The sequence below is a fragment of the Rhea americana genome, unplaced genomic scaffold (genome assembly GCF_003343005.1).
Source record: "Rhea americana isolate MKP2758 unplaced genomic scaffold, rheAme1 scaffold_180, whole genome shotgun sequence".
Lineage (NCBI taxonomy): Eukaryota > Metazoa > Chordata > Aves > Rheiformes > Rheidae > Rhea > Rhea americana.
In genome coordinates this window covers 821,277-848,474 of record NW_028185928.1, presented here as the reverse complement: position 1 = coordinate 848,474, position 27,198 = coordinate 821,277, and the positions used below count along the sequence as shown (strand labels likewise).

General features: G+C 35.7%; 1 protein-coding gene across 8 annotated transcripts in view; it reads right to left on the bottom strand.

The window, feature by feature from the left end:
• Positions 1–27,198, bottom strand: part of EYA4 (EYA transcriptional coactivator and phosphatase 4) — a 156,742-nt gene that overhangs the window by 117,331 nt on the left and 12,213 nt on the right. For all 8 annotated transcript variants that reach the window (XM_085301864.1, XM_085301859.1, XM_085301857.1 and 5 more), the window contains exon 2: positions 20,906–21,004. In XM_085301864.1, coding sequence (XP_085157990.1) covers positions 20,906–20,938 — 33 coding nt within the window. In that variant the 5' untranslated portion in view covers positions 20,939–21,004. The remainder of the gene's footprint in view (positions 1–20,905; positions 21,005–27,198) is intronic.

Here is a 27,198-nt window from a genome sequence, read left to right as displayed (position 1 = left end):
GCAGGATGTTAGAATTTTTTTTTTTTTTTTTTTTTTTTTCCCTAGCAGATGGGCAACTTCGGGCATATTGATATAACAGGGAAAAAAAGGCAGATAGCTCAAGAGTTTTTCACCCCAGTAATTTGGGTCTATCAATATATGATTAGTCAGCAACACTAAAAATAGGGAATAAGAAAGGAAAAAACTCTCTATATGTTAATCATACATACAAAAGCTAATTTCAACAAGGTCGTTCCTTTTTCTTTCACTAGCAGCACTGCAAGCAGCAAGTTTGTATTTGGCTTTTCCCTTCTATTCAATGCTGTTCTCATTACAAGAAATYCTACGCTGAAGAAGATGGTGGCCACCAGCAAGCAAGCTTGCCCAGCTGCTGCTTTTTCACAAAGCAGGAGGGCGGCGGAGGGCACGCGTGGGCCAGGCATAATAAGAGTCACTGGCAAGGTCTGCAAAATGCTGAGTTTTGATATGCTGTCATTTCTGCATGTCATTATCAGCCAGCAGGCTGTGACCCTGTGGTATGCACTGGAGAAAACCAAGGCTAAGAATGGTAATTATGCGTATGTATGGGAATACCAGACCCCTTATTTAGTTTCAAATAACTGTTTTGCTAAAAAAAGGTTACTGTTTTCATCTAGTTCATGTTGATTTTCTATCACTTAAAAATAATATTAAGCTGAATAAAATTATACTACAGTAGAATCATTCAGAACATTACAGTGCGAACCACGAAGTTTAAAAATATTCTGCAGCCCATAACTTGGATCAAAGAATTAAAACTTACATTCTGAATCTTCCTTGATGCAACATAATCATAGTTCTATTATTGGAATATGAAATATAAAGYTATAGTTTCATTCTTCGGCAATTACTTTTAACATTGGAAGCTGGCAAAATTTTCAGTAAATACATGACAGCTAAACTTYGAACGTAACAAACAAGAAGCTACACAAACTTTCATAAAATTACAAACATTTTGCAACCTGCCAAAATGAAGTTTTTTTAATTCAGCTACAGAATTATTAAATGTAGTTCTCTGAAATAATCTGAAAAGTCAAAACAGACAGGCAAAAGAGCTATTATTTTCTGCTTACACTTACTAAAACATAAGACCACACAAACAGATCAAAAGAATAGCCTTCAAATAGGCAGCATTTCTAAACTAGGAGAACCAACTACATGTACTCAATAGGTATATAACATGAATGTACAACCAGGACTGCAGATGTATTTCAGGAAGTGAAGCAAGGTTCTTCTCAAGTCACAGTAATGTGACAAATAATTAGGACAGGAATAGCAGAGCGCTAAGAATTCTGCATACTGGTTCATGCACTGCTACCCTAGATCGACTTGCAGCCCCCAAAGGCTTTGCTTTCACCTGCGCAACAATTGTTGAAGGACCTCAAATGCATCAAATATCAAATCACAATCCGGTGCAATCACAGGTATGTTTTTTTTAGTGTCTGCTTTTAGTACACCAAATAAGGATGAGAGAGTTCCTCTTTGAGTGAAGAGTCCAAATACTGTATTACGGGCTGCTCCCTTTCTGCAGCCTTCAAAACTAACAAATCCTATAGCCTTATTAATTAGGAATACTTTAAAGAATTTGCTGCATTGGAAAATGACTCTTTGTATTAACTTCTCTGAACAGTAAATATGCACATGTTGCTCAGATGTACAGTTATGACCTAATATACACATACATATCTTTATTATCTAAACAAACATTACCAAATCTCCAGAAAATTGCCAAATTTTCTCCCATCCTTAGATTGAATTTGCTCAAATGAGAAACATTTCCAATATGAACTACTAAACACTGGTACATAAGTGCATATACCTCTTAATCTGCACAGTATAATATAGTTTAGGGTCTGCAGGATTTGTTTAATTTACATGTACTTTGTTTCTCTATTTACTGTTGTTTTTGAAGCATAGAATTTTATCCTGAATTAGTAGATATTCACTGCTTTATCAATATACAGTATTTAAAGTATTAAAATATTTCAGTATTTAAACAGTGAARTCTCCTGCTGAAAATGTAACAGGTGGTTAAGCCAACTTATTAAAAAAAAATCTTTAGAACAGTTCTACTGAATTTAATACATTAAGATACTTACACCAAGAGCAAGTCTGTAAAGTGCTTTTCTTTGCATGATACAGGGAGTTTTTCAATTCCTTAAACAAATTTCTCAATTGCATACAAGCAAACACTGCTAGGTTACATGTACACAGAGAATGCAACTCCAAGAAAGGACAGTATCAACTGTAAAATTGTGGTGGTCCTATTTTTTAAACTTTTTTTATTTATTTATTTTGAAGAGAGTTGGCCAATTACCTGAGTCCCAGGGAAGTAATAGCTCTTAAGCCAAAAGGCAATACTGGTCTTAGGCACTTAGTCTACTATACAGTATATACAATAATAACATTTTAATACAGATGACTACAACTATTTGAAAGAGAGTCTAGCATCATCTGAATAGGGGGGGGAAGATTTTTTTTTTTTAATTGGAGGTAGAAAATCTTAGTATCATTTGTAGTATTTTTTCTAAAACCAAAAAACTATTTAATATTGTAGACATTACATATATGTAGCAGAATAGTTTTACATTTTTGAAGTTAAATGATTTAAAATGTACAACTTTGTATGAGGCAGTGCAAAATATTTCATAAAATAAGGCTAATTTTGTAAACAATGACATTCATTGTTGTCCTAAGTAGAAGACCTCTGCTAGCATAATGTGGAAGTGTTAGGTTCTCCACTTAATAGGCATGTTCTGCTTACTAAAAACATGTGTTTTGGTCATGTTCAATATATGTAGATTCAGTCTTTAATTCATGTTTTTAGAGGGCACTCTATACATTTAAGTAAAATATCTAAGTCATTAGAGTATCTAAGTGCTATCAAAACTAAGTATTCAATGACTTGGTTCTTTATGAGGGCAGAAAATGAATGTCATGTTCCACCGGAAATATACTACAAATCTCTTGGTAGTAACACATACATTGGATATTTTTCAAAATTTAGCTATTGAAGACAGGATCCAGGATATGTAGGCATACAATGAGACTACTAATGAATCTTAGACTACTATTCATCATAAACTAGATTCTGAAAGAACTTTTGCCTGCTCCCCAAAGATTTACATAATACATTGCAACTCAAAGTAAGCTTGTACCGAATGAAAAAATGACCATTTAAATACAACATTCCCACTAGCATAACTGCATTGCTAATGAAATTTGCAATTGTTTTTCTTCTATATAAATGACTTTTTAGCTCCATCCACTTTTAAGAGAAAGAATAAAGACAGGTGGATAGAATAGATTTATTATTTCCTATGCTTGCTTAAAAATATCGTCTACAAGAGAACTGTTTAAATGGCAGTTATGCCAAGGTGATGTACATTTCCACGCACTGAAAACGCACATCTCATTTATTACACATTGCTTGTGTGGCTACTGTGTAGAACAAGCACAGTCGTATCTCTTGCGCCATAGTAAATTCTCTCACTAAAATGACATAAATAGCTTTGTTCAAGCAACTAAGAGATGTACAGCAAGCATAGAAAGGGACACTGAAGGGACACTTGCCATCCCACTCTGCATCTACCTGGTTATATATCTTTTCAGTGGAACAGAGAGCCAAACAATACACACTGTACAATACATTTTTTCCTTATTACACTTCTGATAGTCACTTTTTCTGCCAAACTATTGGCAGAATAGTTTGTCAGCTCCAGAAAAGAGAGAATGATTTATTCTGTCATTTTCTTTCCATTCGGAAAGCAGCTACAGTTTATTTCTAAAAATGTATCTTTTTTCCATTTCCCCCTTTAATCTGACATCATTAAGTTTATGACTTACAGTGCATTATAACCTCACAGCATGTACCATATAATGTCAAATGGGAAGCCTGAGGAATAAAGCCAAGTTCCAGTGGAGCTTATGGATGTCAAACTCACAAACCCAGTTGTGTCTGACCTTGGGTAATTCAGTCATTGTGCTGCTTTAATTTAAAGGGAGACATTTTCTCCTGGGAAAGAGGAAAAGTCACACAGGCAAACTGACCAAGTTGCATTACTAACACATACAGGTAACAAGACAACTTGGTCTACAGTATACTTTWCTTAGCCTGTTCTCCTAGGTTATGGAAGACAAAGGGAGAAAGCAGATTTTTGGTCTTCGCCTAATAGTAATGCCTCTACATAGCCAAGTGCTAAAGCCTTGTTTCTGGAGCAGCAGTCATAACAGGGAGAAGATTCCTGCACAGATCTTATTCTTATACATAGATTTATACACCAAGTTGTGCTGCCTGCTTTGTCCTCTGTCATCTGCTGAAGACAGGATTCCAAAACTAAATTTCAAGGGCAACTGAGCAGCTGGAGATTTTCCAYGCACAGTCCAGTATCTGCACCTCGATCAGCTTCAAGATAATGGCATAATGGCTCAATTATCTGAAATACAGTTTCCATTAATATTTTTTCTATAAACGGGGAAATCATGATATGTTTACCTGCACCAAAGCAAAACACAATATGCAGGAAACTGGATTCTTTTAAGGCACAGAGCAGCACTAGCATAACAGAAACTGATTCTTCCRTTCTCTTCCAGCAGGCAGTAGCATAAGGATGGATGAATACTGTAAGCAGACCATGTCAGCTCAAAACATCAAAGGGGTTGAAAACAACATGAAAGAACACAAGCTCTGACCCRAGTCAAGCATCTCAACAGAGATTCTCAACAGTCAGAAACCAACTTTAAAAGGTCCYTAAGAAGAGGATTCAGGAGCTTGCTATCAACCATATAAACAGTAGTTTCCTCACATTGTTAATTTTCTGGAGAGTAAGGTGCTGCCCTTTTCCAGTCCTTCCCACCAAACATCAGCATCACTTTGTTTCTCTAACAATTTTCCATTAGCCTCTCCTAATCAGTGCTTACTTCATTTCTCAAGTACTCAGTCACAGCACTTTGACGTTTTCTCACAACAGCAACATGAAAAGTATAAAACCTGAAACGTAAACTCAATCACTTAGCAGAAACAACAGCCAAAGAGTTATGTCCGAACATCATCATTGTTTTATTCATCACAGCAGAAAACCACGCTGTATTTCACCTTTCTATGTTATGACATATACTTGGTCAAAATACTTTCACAGTTGTCATTTACAAACTTGGTTATTCTTTTTCAGTGGATGATACTTTCCATCTTTTGCTCACTTTCAGCATTAAAARTTATCAAGAAAATCACCATAACCTATTCATTCCTACTTATGTGCTTCACTAAAAATTCTTCTAGTGAAAACAAATTTTTCAAAAGAACTGAGCTAGGTGTTACAGAAGATATGAGTATAATATATATATATAAAAAAACAACTCTAAGTTCTAGTCTGAATGTAATTCATGAAGAAACAAAACTATGTCTTGATAGTACAGTATTTAGAATATTTGTAATACCCAAATGGGCAACATTTTACAACACCTCCTATATAATAAGAAAAATTCTCCAGATAAAATTGCAAGATACTAGTGTCATTCTTCTGTACTTCAGACATTGTTTCTGATCTATCCACTGGAATCCTTCTCTTCAGAGGAATTAACAAGTGCCCTTGCTACACGAGCCKTTTTACTAAAAAGAAGGCAAGAAAAAGCTTTAGTAACTCAAAGCTGTCATACTATTTCACTAAAATAAACAACTTTGTTGATGTTTTCCATTTTGAATCCTCTTAGCTAAGAGTTACAGGACAGCCTTGCCTAAAAACAAATTTAAAATTAAAATGCTTAAGCTGTAAYGTCTCCAGTTAAATGTTTCCAATCCAAGGTGCCAGATAACTAGCACGGCACAGATGTAGAAAGGAAGGCCAAATCCACGCACAGCCAAAACTCACAAACTGAGTCTCTTCATTTGAACAATAGCTTAAAATATTACCCATGAAAAAAAATAAACTTTACTATATTCTCTTCCTCTCACTACCCAGGGAATGGCTGAACTGGAAGAAGACAAAAAAAAAAAACTGCAGGCTGAGTAGTATTAAAGGCAATGAAGTTTCAAACTCTAAGAAAGGAAACGTCCGTTTCCGTAGAATAATAAATGGAAGACTTCCAATGGGGGTTATCAGCTATGCAGGGTCTGTCTCCCCCTCCCCTCCTTTTCCTGAGTTTTATGGTGTACTCATTATGGACGAGGTTTTAAAAAATACACTCTTGACTGGACTGCACTGTGAATATCAATGCTTTCTGTAATTTTTTCTGAGAGCATGCTAGCTGCAACTGTAATTGTTGAGCCGTGCCAAGCACTCGGCTGCGAATTTCACCTGTGCCGCAATAGCGCCTCGTCCCCAGTCAGACGCTGCATTTCATCATGCTGGCTAAAGGCCTCCAGTGCCCCCTGAGATGACTGGAAACTGGAGGGAGACAGCTTGTAGGCCAGCTCCTGGTCTTAGGAGACGCCAGATGGGTTTGCGTCACGGAGCCCTGCTCCTCAGCCCTTTTACAACCAGCTGGCATCCTTCCTCTTCAATGCATTTCATGTTAGGTGAACCAAGACTGCACTGAATACAGCTCAACTCTGGTGATAATTAAAATTATTATTTAACTCTGCACTCTTTCAGGTAAACTGGGTGAATATTACAGCATGTTTTGTAGCCCCAACAATCACGCGATAGCCACAGTGCCGATTTAGTTAAATTGCATGAGCACTGATAAATGGAAATATATTTAGRGACAAAGTTTTACAAATGGCGCTCTGATGTATAGTGAGCTTCTCATAAACATGAGAAATTCATTCATACATGAAGGAAAATTTAATACAAGCTCTCCAATCATTACAGTCCGCTTTTTATCATTATGTACTTTAGCACATAGACCACACCAAGTTCTCCTTGTTTGACAAAATATACTATTTCCCATACACCACAGAAGATAAAAGTAGAAATTAGCCCAATCTAAATATACCTTTTTTGTCTGCCTTTTTTTAGCTCATGTAAGCACAGTAGCTCTGCCTGACATTCCTACTGATAGGCTTTCCACAACAGGTGAATATTACAACTCCATAACTAAAAATTGGTTAGGTTAGGATCAGACTCTATACACATATTCATCTTTTGTAGTCATAAAAAAGAAACAGTGACCCACTAGCTACACTCCATTACTAAAGAATGTATAAAACGCCAAAGATTTTAGAGAAAAATCAGTCTTCCTTTATCAATATACAGCTATTTAGACAAAAAAAATAAAATAAATAAAAAGCAGGTCTGCAAATTTTCCACACACATCAACAGCAGATAAATGAATTACTTCTTCAAATCTGATTAGATTTGGCAGGATATCCTATTAGCCAGTTATTCACAGCCTTACTTATTGCAGCTCAACACTAAGACTTTCAACAGAACTCTTTATAAGGTTAATATCCAAAATAGAAGACATTAACAGCATTACAAAAGCAGCTAAAGCATGCAATTCCTATTACAATACATCTGTTACTATGTACATATTCTAATACATAGCCAAATTACATGAACTTTGACATTTTCAGTAATTTATTCAGGATAAGATCTTCAAAATATTAACTAAACCTACTCTGTTTAAATTAGCACTAGGAATTACTTCTATATGGGAACAATCAGGCCAGTGCTGATATTCAGGAAAATCCTGCATTCGGACTGGTTTTAATTTTGCACAATTAAGTACTATTGAACTTTAGTACTAAAAAGAAAGAGATAAAAGGTTTATGAATGATCAATCAATAAGGCATGAACTATTCATCACATAACTTAAMCCTACAAAGACTATTTTCTCTACTGCTTATTTTACTTTGCAGTTATCTCCAGGTTAAAGTTAGCATCTTACAAGAAAAACTTAATTATTTCCTTCAATTCATTTATATTCAGGATTCCTTGACCTCCAAGTGAGTCATGCACAAAATTCTGCATGATATCAGCTCTTCAAAAGCCTATGATATCCACCTGTAATACCTTGAAGTATATGAATTAAGTTGCCATTCATTAATAAACACACAGTTGTATTCCATTTGAAATAATAAGATGAGGATATGAACCACCTGCATCTTGATAGCTACAAGGAAAACAAGAGAAAAATCAGATTCATTTGTATGCATCTTCTAGGTACAAAAGCCTTGCTACAGACTAAAGTTTACTTTTTTGAGGAAGGACGAGAAGAACATGAAGACTCACTGTCAAATCTAGTTAACTTAGGCAATGAGTTTGAGATCATGATAGATAAGCAGTTGGGTAACGAGCAGGATGTCTATAGCCCATCAACTGGCTGACTAGTACAGAGCCAGAGCCTCCAGAACTGCATGGAAAAGACTGTACAGAGTAAGAAATAAACAAATAAAAAATTTAAGATACCATAAGCTGAACACATGAATGTGCTAATGACTAGAGCCTGAGCTTAGTGGTCTAAGTAATAATCACCTCAAAAGTGGGTAACAGATACCTAATGGAAGCTGATCATCAGTAGGTAAATGTATGACTCCAAGTACAAGAAATTGATTCATTGTATACACAAGGAAACTGGTTGGATTCAAGTCCTGAATAGCTAGATGCCTGCATATAGGATTTTACTGACAGTACACAGTGTTAACTAATGTACTACCCCGAGAGCATAAACTTCTGAGTCCAGTACAATGAGGCTAGTAAAGGCTAAGTGAACCTGGTCTTTGAAATAAGTGAGATTAAGAGCATTCAGGAAAGGTCCAGGGTGACCAGCAGGTGAGCAAGTGGACTTCAAATGCTCAAAATGGACCCAAGAGCCCATAGCTGCCACTGAGGCAACACACCCAGTAAGACAGAATTTGAAGATAGACATGGAGCTACTATAAGAGCTATTATAAGAGCTACTATAGGAATTATTGTAAGACAGACATAGAGCTACTAGAGAGAGTCTAGCGTAGGTCTCTGAAGATGGTCAGAGGGCTGGAGCACCTGCCCTGTGAGGAACAGCTGCGAGAGCTGGGCCTCTTCAGCCTGGGGAAGAGAAAACTGAGGGGGGATCTCATCAATGTGGATAAGTGTCTGAAGGGAGGGTGTCAAGGGGACGGGGACAAACTCTTTTCAGTTGTCCCGTGTGACTGGACAAGAGGCAAAGGGCAGRAATTGAAGCACAGGAAGTTCCATCTGACCGTGAGGGGGAATTTCTTCCCTGTGAGAGTGACGGAGCACTGGAACAGGTTGCCCAGAGAGGTTGTGGAGTCTCCTTCTCTGGAGATCTTCAAGGCCTGCCTGGATGCAACCCTGTCTGACATGCTCTAGGTGACCCTGCTGAGCAGGGAGGTTGGACTAGATGATCTCTGGAGGTCCCTTCCAACCTTACTGATTCTATGAAGGGGCAGTTGACACCTAGCAGCACAGAGAGCCCTGTGAGTGCACTAACTGACCCTTTAATGTTGATCAGAAATAAAACCAACAAAATTAACAAAATGTGAGTACCCCTAGATGGGCTCACTGATTGTCATGACTATAGAAATATTAATAGGAACACTGATCATAAGACTGCAGTCTCAACCAGCTTTGTTCTTATTACTGTGAATTTGGGGAAAAAGCATGTACAGTGGAAAACATTTACATACATTAAGCTAGTCTACTAAGACAACCATGAAATAAAAAAATACCATCTCATTTACAAGAGCTTCTCCCCTCTCTCCTCCTAATACTGAGCTTCAATTTTCATCATGAAAGTATAAAAACACTTTGTCATACAAAAATAGCATATTTGATTGTGTTGGTAATTACATCTGGAATATTTTAATGCAATTTGAAAACCATAATGTGCATTAAAAATAATCTATGCATTCTCCATGACAGTTATATGTGCTAGCTTTTTCTTTTCACTATATTTTAATTGCAAAAACCTGTGAAAGTTGTCTTATGTGGTATGAACAAAAGGTACAATCTTTCTTGGTTTTGAAATTCTTAATTCTATTATGGAGAAGTTTTTTTTGAGATTTTAACTATTTGATTCTTTGCTTATCATAGAAGTATACTTGGCAATTAAAGCCAAAAAGAAGATTTAAGAGGTGTTTAATATCTTTACACATAAGCCTACCCTCATGAAAATTAAACAATAAAATAGAATGAATGTAAAATAAATACATAAGACCATATAAAGCATAAGTGGTAAATTTGAATCATTTTATAGAGGCCACTGAAATAAATACAATTAATACTGACTGATTTAAAATACATCATAACATGATAACTAACTGATAAGTCTCAATCACATCGCTCCCTCGGATGATAAAACCTACTGAAAGGATAAAAACACTCTACAGATTTCACTGCAGAATTACTTTAATTCCATTCTTTTAAAAGTTGGCATGCAGTCAAATTTATGTCATATCTGAAATAAAACAAGACTAAGAAGAGGAGAGGAAATAACAGCCTATGCCAGTTAAGCAAACAGCTGAACTGCTGGGAAGGAAATTTCACAATTACCACTTTACACCTAATAAACCTCAGAATGACAACTAAAACTTGAGAAGCCATTTGTGAGGAAGAAGGATCTACTCCCATACTCTGCCTCATCTTCCTCAGTCACCACTTCACACAATATGTATAGCAAATGGCTATACATAAACAACTTTATCATAAAAAAGTCAAATAAAATATGATGGCAGTGATGAAAAAAAAAGAAATGGGAATGGGCAGCACAGTTCTTGCTCATGAAGCAGTACCACCCAAAGCACATCTCCTGAAAAAGTGCAAGAAGTGTTCAAATAGAGTTCCTATATGTCCCCAGGTTACTTACTTAGACATATTCTCCAGAGAAAGGATACATGAAGTCACTAACGCTGGTGTACCTGGTCTGTACCCAGCTGTGACATATTCCACTCATCTTCCTACAGTCAGAAGTCACAGAAATTCATTTATCGGCTTTTATTTGAAAATATTATTTCAAGAACATCTTCTCATTTAAACAAGTGCTGCCCTAGTTTGATAAATCAAAAAGGCTTAGAAATCACAGCAAACCGACACAGTGTTCCTATTTATAGAGAAAGGAAACTGCAGAAACTGGGCTGTAGAGCTGCTAGTCTACAGGCAACTATTCCCACCAGTCCACGGCAGCATGCTGCACTCAATCCACAGCCTACTAGAAGGCTTTTAACAGTACAGTAAGAACCTTAAAACAAGTGGAAAAAGGAGCAAAGAGCCATAAGAGGTTTTCCTAGCTGCCAGAGAGCCATTATGAGAATCACCGTTTAATTAAAAAAAAAGTCATTTTTCCAGGTAATCCTACATGAGTCAATAAATACAAAAGGCTATTTATGCAGAGTCAGTATAAAGAACTCTTAAAAACTGATTAAGCATACAAATACTCACAGACCACAGACTTTAACGGCAGAATTTAGTATTTACACTGCCCGGTCTAACAATACAAGGTTCACCAACTGTGTGTTTACTAAGTAAACAAAGTCATGAACAAGCCTTCAGGAAAAGTGACTACATGTCAAATTGAAACTTTAAAAACTAGTATTTTTAAACAGCATTGCTAAATGAAATAAGAAACCCATTTTTTAAAATTTTACAGGGAAAGGGTGTTCGCTTTATCTTCTTCCCTTGTATGTTTCGACCGAAGCACATAAACAAAACTTTCATGTGGACTAGAATCAAAGATGAAAAATTTGAAGCCAAACACAGTTTCTCAGAATCAGGAATGACTGAAAATTTGTGCTATAGAAGTATTTTTTCATGAACTCCTATTAGTCACTGCAATCTCTACAAAAAACAAAAAGGAAAAATTAGGGTCAGTTAACACTCACCTATCCATATTTAACCTAAGATTCAGGTTTAGTGGAAGTGAAGATTCAGGTTTAACACTTCAGCTCCATACTGCCTTGCCAAATCATATCAAATATTCCTCAAAACTTCCACATCCAGTGGAGCTTTTAGGGACTGAGGATGGAAGGCAGAGTAGAGCAAGTAGAGGAACAAAGCAATAGGGATCAAAACGCACCTTTCTTCCAGGTCCTGTAATGTTTGAAATAGAGATACTTTTCCAAAGTACCTTCTGGGTCTGCCTGGTAGGTCCAAGGTACAGCAAACAGCATGCTGAGAACACACATGAAAATGCTAACTACAGAATACCTACATCTAAGGAAGAGTACAAGTAGGATCCATGAAGGATCTCAATGAGACAAATCCACATTTTAGTACTCACTTTTAACACTCACTGCACAGATTTTCTTCCTTTTGATCTTACCAAATTCTAATTTCTGTAGATCTATTCTCAGCAAGGATTAAAGAAAAGAACGAAAATGAACATCTTCTCCGTAACATTAAAAAAGGATTTCACTCAGTGCTGGAACACAGTGTTATATAGTCTTTCAGAAACTGGACAGATAAGCTTTACAGAGTACTGAGCATACTAGAAGTATTGCACTGATAACATGTATATGATATCAAAATATTCTTCACCTTTTAACACTGCACAACATCACTATTTGCTATACAGAGTTGAGTGCATACCAGTGAAAATTTACACTATAAAAAACATCTGACTGTGAGACTGTTTATATCTCAGTATATGGCTTTTCTTTCACTACATGAAGCACAAAGCACATTAAACTTTTCCAAAGAGTAAAAATCTTGACTCCACTGAAACATAAAATTTTTTCTAGAGGTATCACAGGCTTTCTGGGACAAATTCCTAGAACAAGTTCTTAAATGCTACAGGACAGGATGGTTCACAGTACTTCTCAGCCCTGTTTTTAGCTGACATATAAGCAATAATCAGCTCATTAGCAAGAACATTCTGGTCTGGTTTTTCTTTACATATCCTGAAACCAGTACTAGGATGCAGTTAACATATGCATGTGTGTATACAAAATAGGACTGCTGCCACATATAAGCAAGCCTTGTTCAGCCAGCTCTGGTCTCAGCTGAAATAAACTTAACTTTCTCATCCAGGAATTGCCTTCCTAAGAGTTACATCCCAACACAAAATTCTGGCTCTAAACTGCAATGATGCTTTACATATGAGCAGGTGAGCTTCTCGGACTAAAGCATGAGCATTGCTAAACCCACTTTTGCAATGCATGCTGTGGCTGTAGTATCCTGATCTGGCATTGCGTGCTGCTTGTAGGAGGGTAGAATATGGACCACAAATAAATACAACTGATCTTAATACAAATAATTTTACAAATAAATAAATAATAAAATAAGTAATACACAAGTTCTCTATTGCTTCTTCAATGGGATCCTCTGGGACAAATTCTGCCTTAAGTTATACTATGGCAAAAATATTTTTACCCATTATAGCTGTAATGTTTCAATGCTTTTAAACTTTTTCATATTTAAGTTGCTAGAGATTTAACTTCATATAAAAGGGGACAAAGGTATGGCTGTGGTTTAATGGGCCTAGATATGCACAGTATGTTTAAGACATATTTTATAAAACATGTCTGTAAAGTTAGATTTTTCATCTAGTGCCATTTTATTATTTTAAAATGTTAACATTTCTCCCTATCATTCTTTTCTTTTTTAATAAAAGTTGACTTCCAAGTCAACCACTCAGATACTGAGGGTACAGCTCAGAAAAAAATTACTACAGAAGGAAGAAAGAAACCATGACTGCTATATAATGCTAAACAAATATTATTCATAGCCACAAATCATTCAAAAGTGTTTGCTAATAAAATATTTCTGAAATTATGGCTTTTATTTTATAATATATTTCCAAGTCTTTTCCAGAAAAGTACTTATGCACATGCCTAACTTAAAGCACATGAGAAATCCCATTTGATTTCAATAGGCTTAATCACATCCCTTAAGTCCCACACATTCTTCACTGCACTGCTGTTTTAGGGCTTTTTACAATAATCAAATGAGAATAAACCAAGTATGTGTTCATTGTAATCCACACTTTCACATGAAAATGTAGACATAGTTATTTAACAGACAAGAAAGCACTAGGTTTTTAGCCTTACAAAGTAACAAAATCACACAAAAATGAAAAGGCTATAGTAGATTGATTCACTGCCACATGGTCAAATGTTTTGTATGAGTCAGCAGAACTCAGAGCCATTTTTATTTAAGAAGACAGTATTTCTGGACATGACATCACTTGAACACAGTCAAAATCACAAGTCTAAGCTGATGCACAACCACTGTCCTAAGGAAATCATAATATTCATATTTTGCATTCTCATGCAGGACTGACATGGATATCCTTTGAAATTTCATGATGAATTCTGAACTTAAAATATAATCTTAGTATCCATTTAAAATATTGCATTTTAAAAATTTGGCATTTTAAATGCCTTATCAAGTGTTATATCTAATATCCAGAATCCAGCTGCAAAGCTGGCAATGTGTCTGTCAGATATTGGTGATTTAATTCGGAGAAGCACTGTTCTCTGAAGAGAATGGGAGAAACAACACCTTTTATTACACTAGCTGATGTTTCAAAACATACATATAAACACATAGATACACATTTCTTTTTACATAAATAAGCCCTTGTTGATGTCACAAATAAGGTCTCATGCATCCAGAAGTCTGCCCAGTTTTCAGACTCTGAGAACGTATTTTTGTACCTGCAATTGTCTTCCATTTTTTCCAGTGGTATCACCTCTTAAAGATACTATCTCATCTATAAAAATTGCCTCTAATCTCTGTAGATCATCAGAGCTACAACATCACTGCTAATATAAAATTTAATGTATCTAGAAACTCTAGAGCCCCATGTGCAGAAGACAGTATCTATTTTGAGGGAAGCTCATGTAGCTGATGGAAGTAGAAATTTTCCCAAGTATCCATAAAATTCCAGTCTAGGGCCTCTCTGGAGCCATGAATACTAGTCATAATAAACTATAGAGCAGCTATGTGTCAGCCAGTCTTTGTCAGCACTCCAAGGACAGTATGTGGCAACAGAACATATTTCTTCTATTGGTTTCCCTTGTTATTAAAAACAGCCCATACAATACCTTTCCACTGCCCTTCCACAACCTCTGATGCTGACTTAGTAACGTCTTCCAGAAAACAGGTGGAGAGCTGAACCAGAGGAAACATGACAGTACCAAAAGACACGAACATTTCTACCTGTTTGTCAGCCTCCTTTCCGACCCCATCTTGCAAAGCAAGATTATTCTTGCTTTATTCTATTACATTCTCTTGGATATTTTTGAAGACAGTAACTACTTAGCTTTTGAAGAAAACTGCTTTTAAATCATTTTATCTTTTACTTAACTCAAAAGATATGCACATTTCTATTACATGTGTATCAACAGTGAATGTTTGTATCTTTGCTCAACACTAAGCTGTATTTCTCCAATTATGAGATTATATAAAATGTGAATGATCCTACTTTGTTCAAAGTGTCAGAATGCATCATCTGCTTCTGAGCTTCCTCTGACATAGTCTGCAAACAGTAAATCAGAAAAAAATACAATACATAAACAATCGCTAATGTAGTTTTTGAAATTTGTCCAAATTCGTCACTGGTGGATTATGGTATATAAATCACAGAATGCTGAAACAGAAGAGGGCAAAGTAAAATACACACTTACGTGTCACAGTGATTGTTGTGCCATATGTAAAGGTATTACGGGGGGGGGAAGAATAATACTGATGCTTTTCCCTCAACTTTGCGGTAGTGTGTAAGATTCAACACTTTCTTATTAGAATTGAGATCAGGAGTCTTGGTGGAGCATCTTTTTCTTCATGCACTGTAATTCAAAGTGGGTGGTAATCTGGGGTCTTCTATCACAAGCCATGTCACTGTGCCAATTTCTGTGTCTATAAAAGGTTTAAGAAAATATCTAAGAAACTCCCTAAAATGCTCCAGAACATACCTTCAAAAGACATATTGAGTTTTACTTTGACTTCAAATTATGCCATTTTTTTCAGTGATTGTTTTTAGTTAAAAGCAAATAATGATTCATTAAGGCAACCATTTTTGCTTGCTAAACTGTAATTCCTTCGGAAGGTACTCACTGATGTTTAATAAATCCCATGGCTTTCATAACAATGAAATATTTCAGCAAAATGCCAACAATTCATTACTGGAAGTTAGGCTAGATAGCTTCCAGAGGTTCTTTTCAACTAACAGTTCTATGATTCTGCAATTTGACTACAAGATGAATTGCCTGTAATATAGTAAGTCCTATAAATAATGGTATTACGGGGATACAAACCACAACATGCTATGAAGCAGTAAAGAAATAGAATGATAGACATTTAAACAAGATAAGAGTTTAGAATAACTTTCATTTCACTGAAATTAGCTCCTGCTGAAGCACAACACTAACTTCCACAGTGCGAGAAGACTGCCCATCGCAGAGGGCTGGAACACAGCACAGCCGTGATAAAAACGGCAGGTTTGGGGACTAAACGACAATGAACTAACTAAAACTGAAAACTGATCTGCAAGGGGATCACATCTGACACCTTCACGTGTTAAAAATCATGGAAACGATACTGCCCAAAAATGTTGCCAGGAATTGTCCAGCTACAAGTAGAGGCATAAATGCAAGAACAGATATGCTAGTCTATATAGTCTGGTGAAAAATGAGTAACTTACCTAGTGCACAATGTTAGTAAGTGTCCACACACCACAAAAATGAGAAATAGGTTCATTTGTTTTATGTCTCACACATCCGCTAGCGTTCTGCCCTATAGTACTGCAATCTATTGTTTAATTCTAGGTTAAAATGAAGTAATCTAAATATGCAGTCTGTTACATAAAAGGGCCAGAGGATGAAATTACATCAGTTCCTAGTAAGGCCCTTTGAAACCCTAAACTAGCAAGTTAGCAGCCAAATTATTTTTCTTCTATTAATACAGATTGAACAGCAAATAAGAATGAGATGAAAATAAAATAAAAAGCTATGATTGTTTGCTACAGCAGGACACAACAGAATTGTTAACATTATTTTATCTATCTTTTATCATCTTATTAAAAATCTCCAAAAGCAGTCTTACAAAAGTTTCTTAAATAAAAGGTTCTTCCTGAATGCAAAATCTGTAAAATTTCCTTCTCTCACACTGCAAAACTGAACAGAAGAAATTTTATCATGCATCTTTTGGAGGAGTATTTTTAGTTAACACGTAGCAAAAATCAGAGTATTTATTTTGAAAAAAGGGCAATAGTAAGTAAAATTGATGTACTTCATTGTATCGCTTACATTTGTTTATATGTTGCATATAAAATCTACGGCAATTACTATTATTAACAATACATTTTTCTCTCTGTGTAAAATCAACTTATGTAGTTTTAACTTTTTTTTACTTTATAAGTAGCAGCCTGTACATGGTGACAGATGTCACACCAGAATATAAAGAAAGAACCATTCGTTTATTTCCCTCTGTGAAATACATGTGTTACTATTTTCTTTCTTTTCTTCCAGGATATTCTTAAATTGAACTTTATTATCAATGAACAGCTAATTTGCCTTCTGCACATGAATGTACAAGCATATTCTGCACCAGAACTGGGAAAGAAAATGAGAGTCCTGAACTCTCTAGGATTCAGCCCAGAGGTAAGGTGCCAGAGGTACGACACCACCTACAACCCCTGCCCAGCCCATTCCATGCTGCCTGCCAAACCCAGCTAGAACTGAAGTGCATCTGATGGGTCCCAGCTTTCCTCTGTGCCAGTAGCAATGTCCGTCATCTACAGTTAATTATTTACGAAGTTGTGTGTAAACATAGGAAACCTTAAGTATGGTAAGCCTTACTTCACTAATAAAGTGATTGTTTCAGACTCTATCTTGATCATTGTGCAAGTTTTAAGACTAGATTCCCTCATCTTTGCCACGTGGGACTAGGGGGGAGAGAAGGCAAAAGAAAGCAAGGAGGGTAGATTTTTCAGTACAGTGGCTTTACAGTATGAAGACAGGACTGCAAGTAAGGAGTTCATATAACCTTCTGGTCAGTCACTGCATAAGGATTTGAAATGTAGCAAGAGCAACGAATTTACTACAAATAAAAATAGGAAAAATAAATTAGTGACATAATACAATAAACGGTGTATGTATTACAGCTAATCAAACAGGCATCTCAGAAACACAGCAGCTGCTCATTTCAGTCAAACGCAATTGCTCCAGAGGCTCAAGAGAACAGGGGTTCACTTAGATTTCTGAAGCGCCATGTGGCCATGCGGTCACTTCTCCAGGACTAAGATGGAAGAATTTTTTTCTCAAACAATAGCTGGGATGCTATGAAATTGCTCATACTTCTGATCATATGAGTTTCACCTGACTGTGAAATACTTTAAGGATGGGAATCATAGAACCAATCAATTATTAGCTTATTTTAAAAGAAGACAGAGTGAACAACAAAAACTTGAGTTAGAATAGTATTAGTGATCTCAAAATTATGGAAAAGGTTGTCAGAATATAAGCTACACTCTCCACTATACTTAAGGAGGACTACTTACTTGCAGAAATGAGCATTATTTATTTTCTTAAATATAAAACTCAAAAATTATCCTTGTTATTCAACTAATCCAAATAACTGTGCCTGGCCTCCCTTCCTGAAGATGAAAGGTTCTCATGAACAGCTCAGGAAAACGAATCCAAAAAAGGAATCTATTTGGAAAACCCAACTGTCCATCAAACATACTATCCAACAGCAAGTGCTCTCTGAACTATCTCAATTGCAGAAACAGCCAATCTTTCAAATAACCAAGGACTAGAATACTCAGGGCAAGAAGCCAGCACAAGTTTTAACATAGATCTTGCATTCAGGCTTGTTCACACAGTCTAATATGTTCTCAGTACAGGCTAGATTATTAGGCTCCTAGAATTTCCAGTATGTAAATCCTATGCACCTAGCCATCAGAGTGAAATCTTGCAGCTGAACCTAAGTACCTACACTCCTTGAAACACGTGACGAACCAGAAATCCTGTGTGATAAGCAGGAACTCCCTAGAGCTAACTAGTACAAAACACCAGTACAGCACAAGCACAAGCGGTAGAGGATCTGGTACTTCCCAGGAGCTTGAACCACCTAAGTCTGTGATAGAGAACACCTCTTTCCACCTGGGATCTCCAACCCACAGTCCTGCCCTGTGGCTTCTAAACTAGATCCACTATTTTATTTCTTAAAACTTGGCTGTGAGAAGAGTTTAACCATGACAAAACAATGAAGAGACTTACGAAGCAGGAAATTGAGGTTCAGTATCTGCTCTAGGCAGAGAGGGTTCAAACCACAAATCCATTTCCCAGGATAGTGCTTAATATTTCTGGATGCATACTTAGGATAGCGAGGGTAATGAAAGGGGACTCTTCTCGCCTATTCTGCTGAGGCTCTGTCACCACTTACCAAAAAGACAGAAGAATAAACTCTTGCCTTGAATTAATGTCACCCTGTGACACTAACAGTAGTATAAGGACGGCAAATTCTTTCTCCATATACAAGTATCATAGTGCAACTTTCACCTCAATTTTTAATCTGCAAGACCATTTTCACATATTAGCATAAAGCCATGGAGTAACGATGAAAAATACTACAGAAATTAGACTGCCATAAAGTAATAAAATAGCTATTAAAGTGTGCATTTATCAGACCTCCAACACGCCAAAAACATCTTAACTACTAAGAAAAACATATTTTTGCACTAAGCTAAACTAGCTCATCTACTTCCTATTAATAACTGTACGATGCATATTACATAAAATAATTTTCACATGCTAAGAGACAAGAACTTCTGCTTAATCTTTTATGACCTTTATAAAACTTTATTAAATTATGAAGCCACATAGCTCTTACATGCTCTAAAGTTTTGGTTTGGAACAGTTTAAATGCATAAATAAACGCAGCTGTCCCAAGTAGTGCCACCATGATGACTTAAGATGCTGTTATGAGCTTCCAGTTCCATCTCATTATAAATCAGCAATAAAACTCTATTGCAAGATAAAGTCCCAGATATGAGCTATCCATTCAGGAGCAAAGTACTCCTTACTTTAAAAAAAAAAAAAAAAAAAAAAAAAAGACATTTTAAAATGTCTATTTTCAGACGTTTCTCTCTCATTTTTTTAAATACTCAGTTCCTTGCACTTTTGTTACTCATAAAAGTCTCTGCTATAAAAATACATTACAACTAGTTTATTACATGGAAAACATCTTTCAATACGTCAGAAATTTAAATACAAAATCCTTTTACTGATCTTTAGTACACCAATCCCAAGCTGACACTTTTGGCAACATGCTGCTTACAAAACCCTCCAATACTGTGACCATAATAAATTAAAAATGTTAAAAATGAAGCCAATACTTCGGATGGCAAGCCCCAGCCAGTTTTAGATTTGACCAGAATATGCTACTTCCTCAGAACTGTATCCTGATTGCTAAAGWAGTAGTTCAGAGATTGTATCTTTAAAGGAACTTAAGAATTAGAAAAGGAGAAAAAAATGACTACCCTATTTTTCCCAGCTACTTCACCAATGACAAGGGGAATCTGCATCTGATATAGGACAGGGAGATACACTGCCAATTCTCACAAATCTCTTGAAATTCAAGAGAATCCTAAAATAATTAATTAAAGTCATCTGCAACAATCTAATCATCTGAAAGTTCTTGWTCATGTTTTTAGTAACGTTTGCTTTGGCCAAACTGCCAGACCATGTACAGTTTGATAAAACAACTTGAGCAAGGCATACCACTGTGCTCTGTTTTAACATTTTATTCTTCCAGTATACCTAAATTATATCCATCAGCACTCCTACAATTTAAGTTCTGTAAAATCCTATGTAATTCTAATATTTAATAGGTAAAAAATTAAAAACCCTGTATGAACTACAAAAAGATCTGAATCTAGAAGAGCATAAGCTTTCCCAGTATCTCAGTAAAATCTTAGTAAAATTCTCAACTCTAAAGTAAAAGCTCTTCAAAGACAATTTGAATGTAGTTCAATCTATTTCATAAAGTTTATCAACACTGTTACTTACAGACTGTTCACTGAGATCCTGAGAGTCTTCCATGGAGGTTACTCACTTTTCCCCCACAAGCACAGATTATCTTATCTTCAAAATTTATAGCTCAGTGGTCTAAATTAAAAAGGAGAGAAAAAATAAAATGTGTTAGTCTGTGGTCTTGACTTCTAAGGCAAATCTGCAATATACAAACACCTTAATTGAGGGTCTGGTTCCACTGAAATCGGCAGCAAAGTTCCCACTGAGTTCTGTGAAACCTAACACATAACATGTTTCAGCACAACCACTATTATTTTAGGAAGCTATCTAAAATACAGAAACACAAACACAAACACATCTCAGTAATATTTTTTCAACTCCTACAAGAAAAAAAATAAGAATATAAGAAATATAAAAGCTACATTAACAGAGGCAGCTATTTAGGCAGACAAGAAAGGATAACCCTTGGGAGAACATACTAGAAAATTGACTATGGAATACAGAACAAAGATGCTTAATACGCATTTAATGATAACCTCTTAGTCATCAAGCGTCTGGCAGAAAAGGGCTATTATGCAATTATCAGCATGAAGTCCTCTCTCTAAGGTCCATTAAATTCCTTTAGGATTAAATAAAATACACAAGGTGGTTTAAAATAAGCAGCTCCCTACGATGTGCTAAATGATAGACATTATCCTAATTATCTACAATGCATATATGCCTCCTCCCATAGGGTTAAATCACTCTCATCAAATAGTGAGATCTTAAATATGAAACTTTTGCGTCCTAACAGATCTGCCTAGTACCAGTTACGGTAACCTTAGTTATAAAACCACAGTTACATCACAGTCTCCGTTCTCAGGAAAGATCTGCTTGAGAGTTGTGAGCGGATTTGAATAATTTAGAATACAACAAGTGCCAGGGATATTTCATATAGCAGTAATCATAACATTATGAAACAAAACTGAAACTGAAATGTATAACGGTATGCAAATGCACATGTTAAGGCACCCACATAAACTAAATTTATCTGGATCTGTTTATCAACAAAGTACATGAAGAAAATACTACCTAGGAATATTCCCACTCACATGAATGTATTATGGGTCTATCTTTGTATTAACTTTTGTTTTAAATTTTAATTAGTAATCATATCACAAGAGAGAGGCCCATATTCATCTTTCTTTCCTTATTAATCGTGAACTTAACCAAAACTCACTGAAATCACTGGATGATTGTGACATTTTTTCCTTAAAAACTAAATTTTTCAATATTTTAAATAAACCTTCAGCATGTAAGTCCGACAGCAGTTTTATTATTAAGAACAAACTATGTTTCACCCACAGTTCATGTGTGTTGTTCATCCCAAAATTCAGACGCAAATAGATTATTTTCACACTGTTAATATTGACAACCAAACAAATGCCAGGCAACTCCATGCAGCAAGAAAAGAATCTGCAGATGATACAAATAAAATATACACACTGGAATGCATAATTACATATGACACTCGTATTAGTTTTAAATTTGACTCTCAGTAATTTTTATATTTACTGAATTGCAAGACAAGCCTGTTTTAATCCTTGCACATATAATCTGTTAAATGCATCTTTTGCACAAACACGCTCTATTATAATAGTTTCACTGGGGCTCTCTCTTTCATCTTTATGTTTTCTCAAAATTCAAATATTCTATTACTGAAAATGAAGTTTTCTAAAAATAAAATTCTGAATTATGTTTTATCAATATTCTTTCTAATGCTTTAAGATATTATCAGCTAAATCCTGCTAAATTTTGAGCCTAGATAAAGCTGCTGATTATAACCAACTGCTAACACAATGATTTTTATAATAATAGTTATGCCAACTGCATTTAGACCAAATCCTTTAGGGTTTAGTTTCATAAATTTGTAAAAGAGGAGAAAAACCATTAGAGAAGTCAGTGATTTAAATAAGACCAACATTACTCCCTAATAAAGATATAAAATTAAAGGATAATAGTAACCTCGTGCTGTTTTATGAGGCAATAATCCAGTTACCAATTCAACCTTGTAGTTTATCCCATCTAGAGAACCAGATTAAAAACAGAGGGATGGAGCGCACTTTTATCCCTCTTATATTGCAAGTGTTTCTAACTGCTTCTAACTATTTTTAAAACTGTTGTTAGAAGTCTTAAACTCACAGACAAGCCAGAATGAAGAAAAATATGTTTCTGCTCTTGCTCCAGTCCTTGCAGATGTGGCTTTAAAACTGATGAAGTGTTTTATGCTCTAAGATAAAAATTTTACCTTTCTAAGAAATGTCTTAATTAGGAGGATTCCTGATTTTCCTCATCAGCAAATGCATTTAAATATAATTTTTTATTTATTTATTTTTATCTAGGGGAATAAAACACTTCATCAAGTTTAAACTGCAACTTCCAGGACTCGACCATGAGGAGAAACATGTGTTTCTTCCTAGAGATACACCCCTAAGTTAAAAAAATAAACGACCTTAGCTTCTCCTGCTCACTGATTTGTAAGCACACATTTGAATGAAAATGTAAGACAGCAAGGACATGATGTCTCCCAAAACAGTGATTCCTCTAGTATTTTATTCGGTGGAAGTTAGGATTGCAGCAAATGAAAAACCAACTGAAGCATTTTCATTTCATATGAAATGCCTAGAAAGAACTTCTGTTGCACCTCTCACAAGCTCAAAAAAGAATGTGAAGTTTTAGAATTCCAAGCGTAAAAAAAAAGGGGGGGGGGGAAAGGAAAGAAAGAAAGAGAAAAAGAAAAAGAAGAAAAAAAAAGAAACCTTAAAGCACTTCAAGTTTCCCGAGAGTATTTCGGAGCCTGCTTCAGGCCCTGAAGTCAGCCAGGTGGAATTCCAAAAAGAATCTGTCATCTAGAAGAGGAGTCTGGCCATCAAACGGAAGTTTTCCTCCTTTTCAATTCAATTCAAAAATTTAGGAAGAGAGTCTTCTCTTGTTAAATTTTTGGGGGTGGGGGTTATCCTCACTTTCTACCATAGCAATTTTTTCAGTGCTGATCTTCTTAGGGACATAGTCAGATTCTCTTTATTCTTTTTAAACTGCAGAACACCTATTGATGATGCTCTAGTAATAAGTCATAGTTGTATACTAAAGGAGCTGCAAAATCCCAGTCAAGTTTACTATAATGTTGTTACATTGTAGTATGTGTCTACAGTAAGTCGAGAGAATGGTGCTGTGTTTAACACAATTATTCAAAGCCACAAAGAAGAACTCATTTCTACTCACAGACTGGTGGCAAGTCAAAATTTTGATTTAAGTGACAAGTGGTCACAAATACAGCAATATCTCATTTTCTAGTGCTGTACTTCAAAAATTTGTTATAGTATTTAGTGCTTAGAACTGCAACTGAAGACTTGCAGTATTTTCCACAGCAAGGTGCCATTATCAGAACAAATAAGCACAGCCTCAAGGGTCTGAATTCTCAGCCTTAGGCAAGCCCCACCCGGCTTTTGCACCCTTCCTATTGAACATATGCATTAAATACATGGCACTTGATATTACATCTAAGGAAAGTAATGAGAAAATGAACTGTTCTACAGCCAGTGCAAGAAACCATGGTGTAGACACACAGCAATCTTATTAAATTAGATGATTTCACGCTAGCTTTTTCCCCATGAAAGTCATTTCTTTGAAGGAACAGGAGCGAAGGTACAGGCAATGACAAGCATTGCCTGACTTCCAAGCATTTGCATTGCTACTTATGAAAACGTTCTTTCATGCAGTTCTCTAAATCACCTGTAGTCTAATACGAAAAAATGCTAAAAGGAGACCAAATCTCAATTTATTAGAATTTTTATTTACTTTATAGATATAGCTAAAACACATATTTGCGACAGTGAATATGTTCTTTTTCAGTCTCCACTAATATCACATTTGGAAAAGARGTAGGATCCATACCCCTATATGAAGAATAAAGGTGATGTGTTTTACAATAACCTACCTTTCTTCAAAACTCAAGTAGACAAGCTAATAAGGAAAAACATACTATTTTAACACATTTAGAATAAACAAAATACCTTCTAGAAACTGAAGATCATTCTCTGTCATTATTTTGGCAGAAAATAAAGAAAATATGTCAGCTTTTCTATTTATGTTGTAAGGCAAAATGAAAACTAAGTTCTTAATACGATCTCAGAAAGGCTATGGCTTGATGTATTTTCTACGATTAAGTAATTTTTACTTTTGTAGGTTTTTGTATTTTCCTCTATACAAATGCTGTATTTTCTTGAAAGAAGAGACAACTTTAATAGAAACATTTCTCATTTAATGGAAAGAACAGTAAGGAGAAATATCATCTATACCTAACTGCAAGGGAAACTAAATCACTAACATTCTTTAAATCTCATAAATATAATAAATGGTTAACAAGGCACACAAAGCCATCTTGACAGTATGATCTAGTCAGAGGCATATATTGATTTCCTGAGGAAAACTGGCAGACAGACAGAAAGTACACAAAACACTAAGAATTTTAGTTCTCACATTTTTCCTTCTATGTTCCTTTCAATCAGAAGGATTCTTGCAGGAAGCAGAAGTGGCTTGGAAATCTTGCAAGCATATTTAGGCTTAGCTGAAATAACTAGTCTCCACCTCCTGAAATCGAGTCGAGTGAAATGAACCTCCTGAAGAGCTCATATTGCATTATAGAAACAAATCTTTCTCTACAATCTAGGGAATTAATAGAAATATGGAACACCCTTCTTTCCTTTCCTCCTCTTCTAATATTTTTTCTAAAGCCCTCATCTCTAGCACATGAAATATAGCTCTCTTCAGATCAGTCCAGTTTGAGATATTTTTAATTTTGTTGAGGATGAGAACTTATCCTTGAAGGAATTTTACAGCTTTGTGGAGCTCTCTGCAGTACACCCAGGACCCACTTCTCTGTCTATTAATGACTTCCAAGATGCGAAGATCCTTCTTCATACACAAACCTTGTTCTGCAACTGAGAGGACAGGATGCCATGCCATGTTGAGAGCACAGCTTATTTTAGCTCTGAATCTGTCCAGCGGCCCCTGGTGGGGGGGAAAAAGGTATTTTCTGATTTTCATGTCTGCTGGGCATCTGCCTGCACCAATTTGAATTTGCAGATGGATAGCTTAAAGAAGATACATTATTCCTTATGTTATCAACTTACTCTAGGAATTCACATAAGAATTTATGCAATATCAGTATGCTTCTGAGAACAGATGAATTTCCTGCCTGCTACAACCACACACACTATGCTGTTACTCATTTACATGCAAGAACACAGGAGGAATTTATAGGCTCTGCTGAAAAGCAAAAGAACCATGCCACTTCCTCTATAAACAACCACTCTCGTTCTCAGTACAAAATTCATGGGCAGCAGCTTGTCAAGTAAATGGAGGTAGTAGTGCAGGAACAACCCTTCAGGACCTGCTTAGCATTCTCATTCTTCCACGTATCTGTCATATATGTAAGAACATGCATAAACCTACAGTAGGAAGACAGTATATATTCTAGTGTACACAGAAACCATACTTCTGAAGGATTCAGAGTGTCAAGATGTGATGTCAAAATTATTAGCCCAAAAAATAAAATAAGAATTAAAAACAAAATCCTGGTGTGCTGCATCATCGGGGCACTGATAATCCTGAGGCTTAGATTAACTGAAAATCTGGGATCTGCCTATTATTGCTGCAGAAGATGGAAGAGAGTGTTTGTTCCTTGAGAGATACAGATAACATCCACTTCCATATCTTCAGATAACAGAATTATCCATACTCACGATAATCGTGAATGTTAAAATCAGGCAAAGAATGCCAGTAAGGCACTTAGAGTTCCATGCTCATCTAGTTTCCTTTTGCCTTCTCCCTCCCTTTAAAAATTACATATCCGTAACAGAAATACAATTTTTGCTATTTCCATCTTCCTTTCTAAACTTGTGAGTTCATGACAGATATTAAATACAGTAATCAAAATAGACCTGATTCATGCCACCAAACCCTCAAAATTCAAGTCAAATAATTATTTGGTCACTATACAATTGTTACACATAGCCTCATAAATTCTGCATGGTCTTTGTTGAATGCTTGTAATATTGTTATTTTAACACAGTTTTTGCCTGGGAACACTGAAAATTACAAGTGTTTCCTAGCGTCACCTCTCCAAGAGTCAATTTTCAATGCAGACTTGCTTCCTTGAACTCAGTTTCCTGAAGGATAGCATTGCTCGTGTGGTATGTGCAGACATTTCATTCAAGAAAAATTAAGAAAATATTCCCATTCTGCAGCAGATTTTTCTCTTAAACAAAGAAGCAAGTCACACCATCACA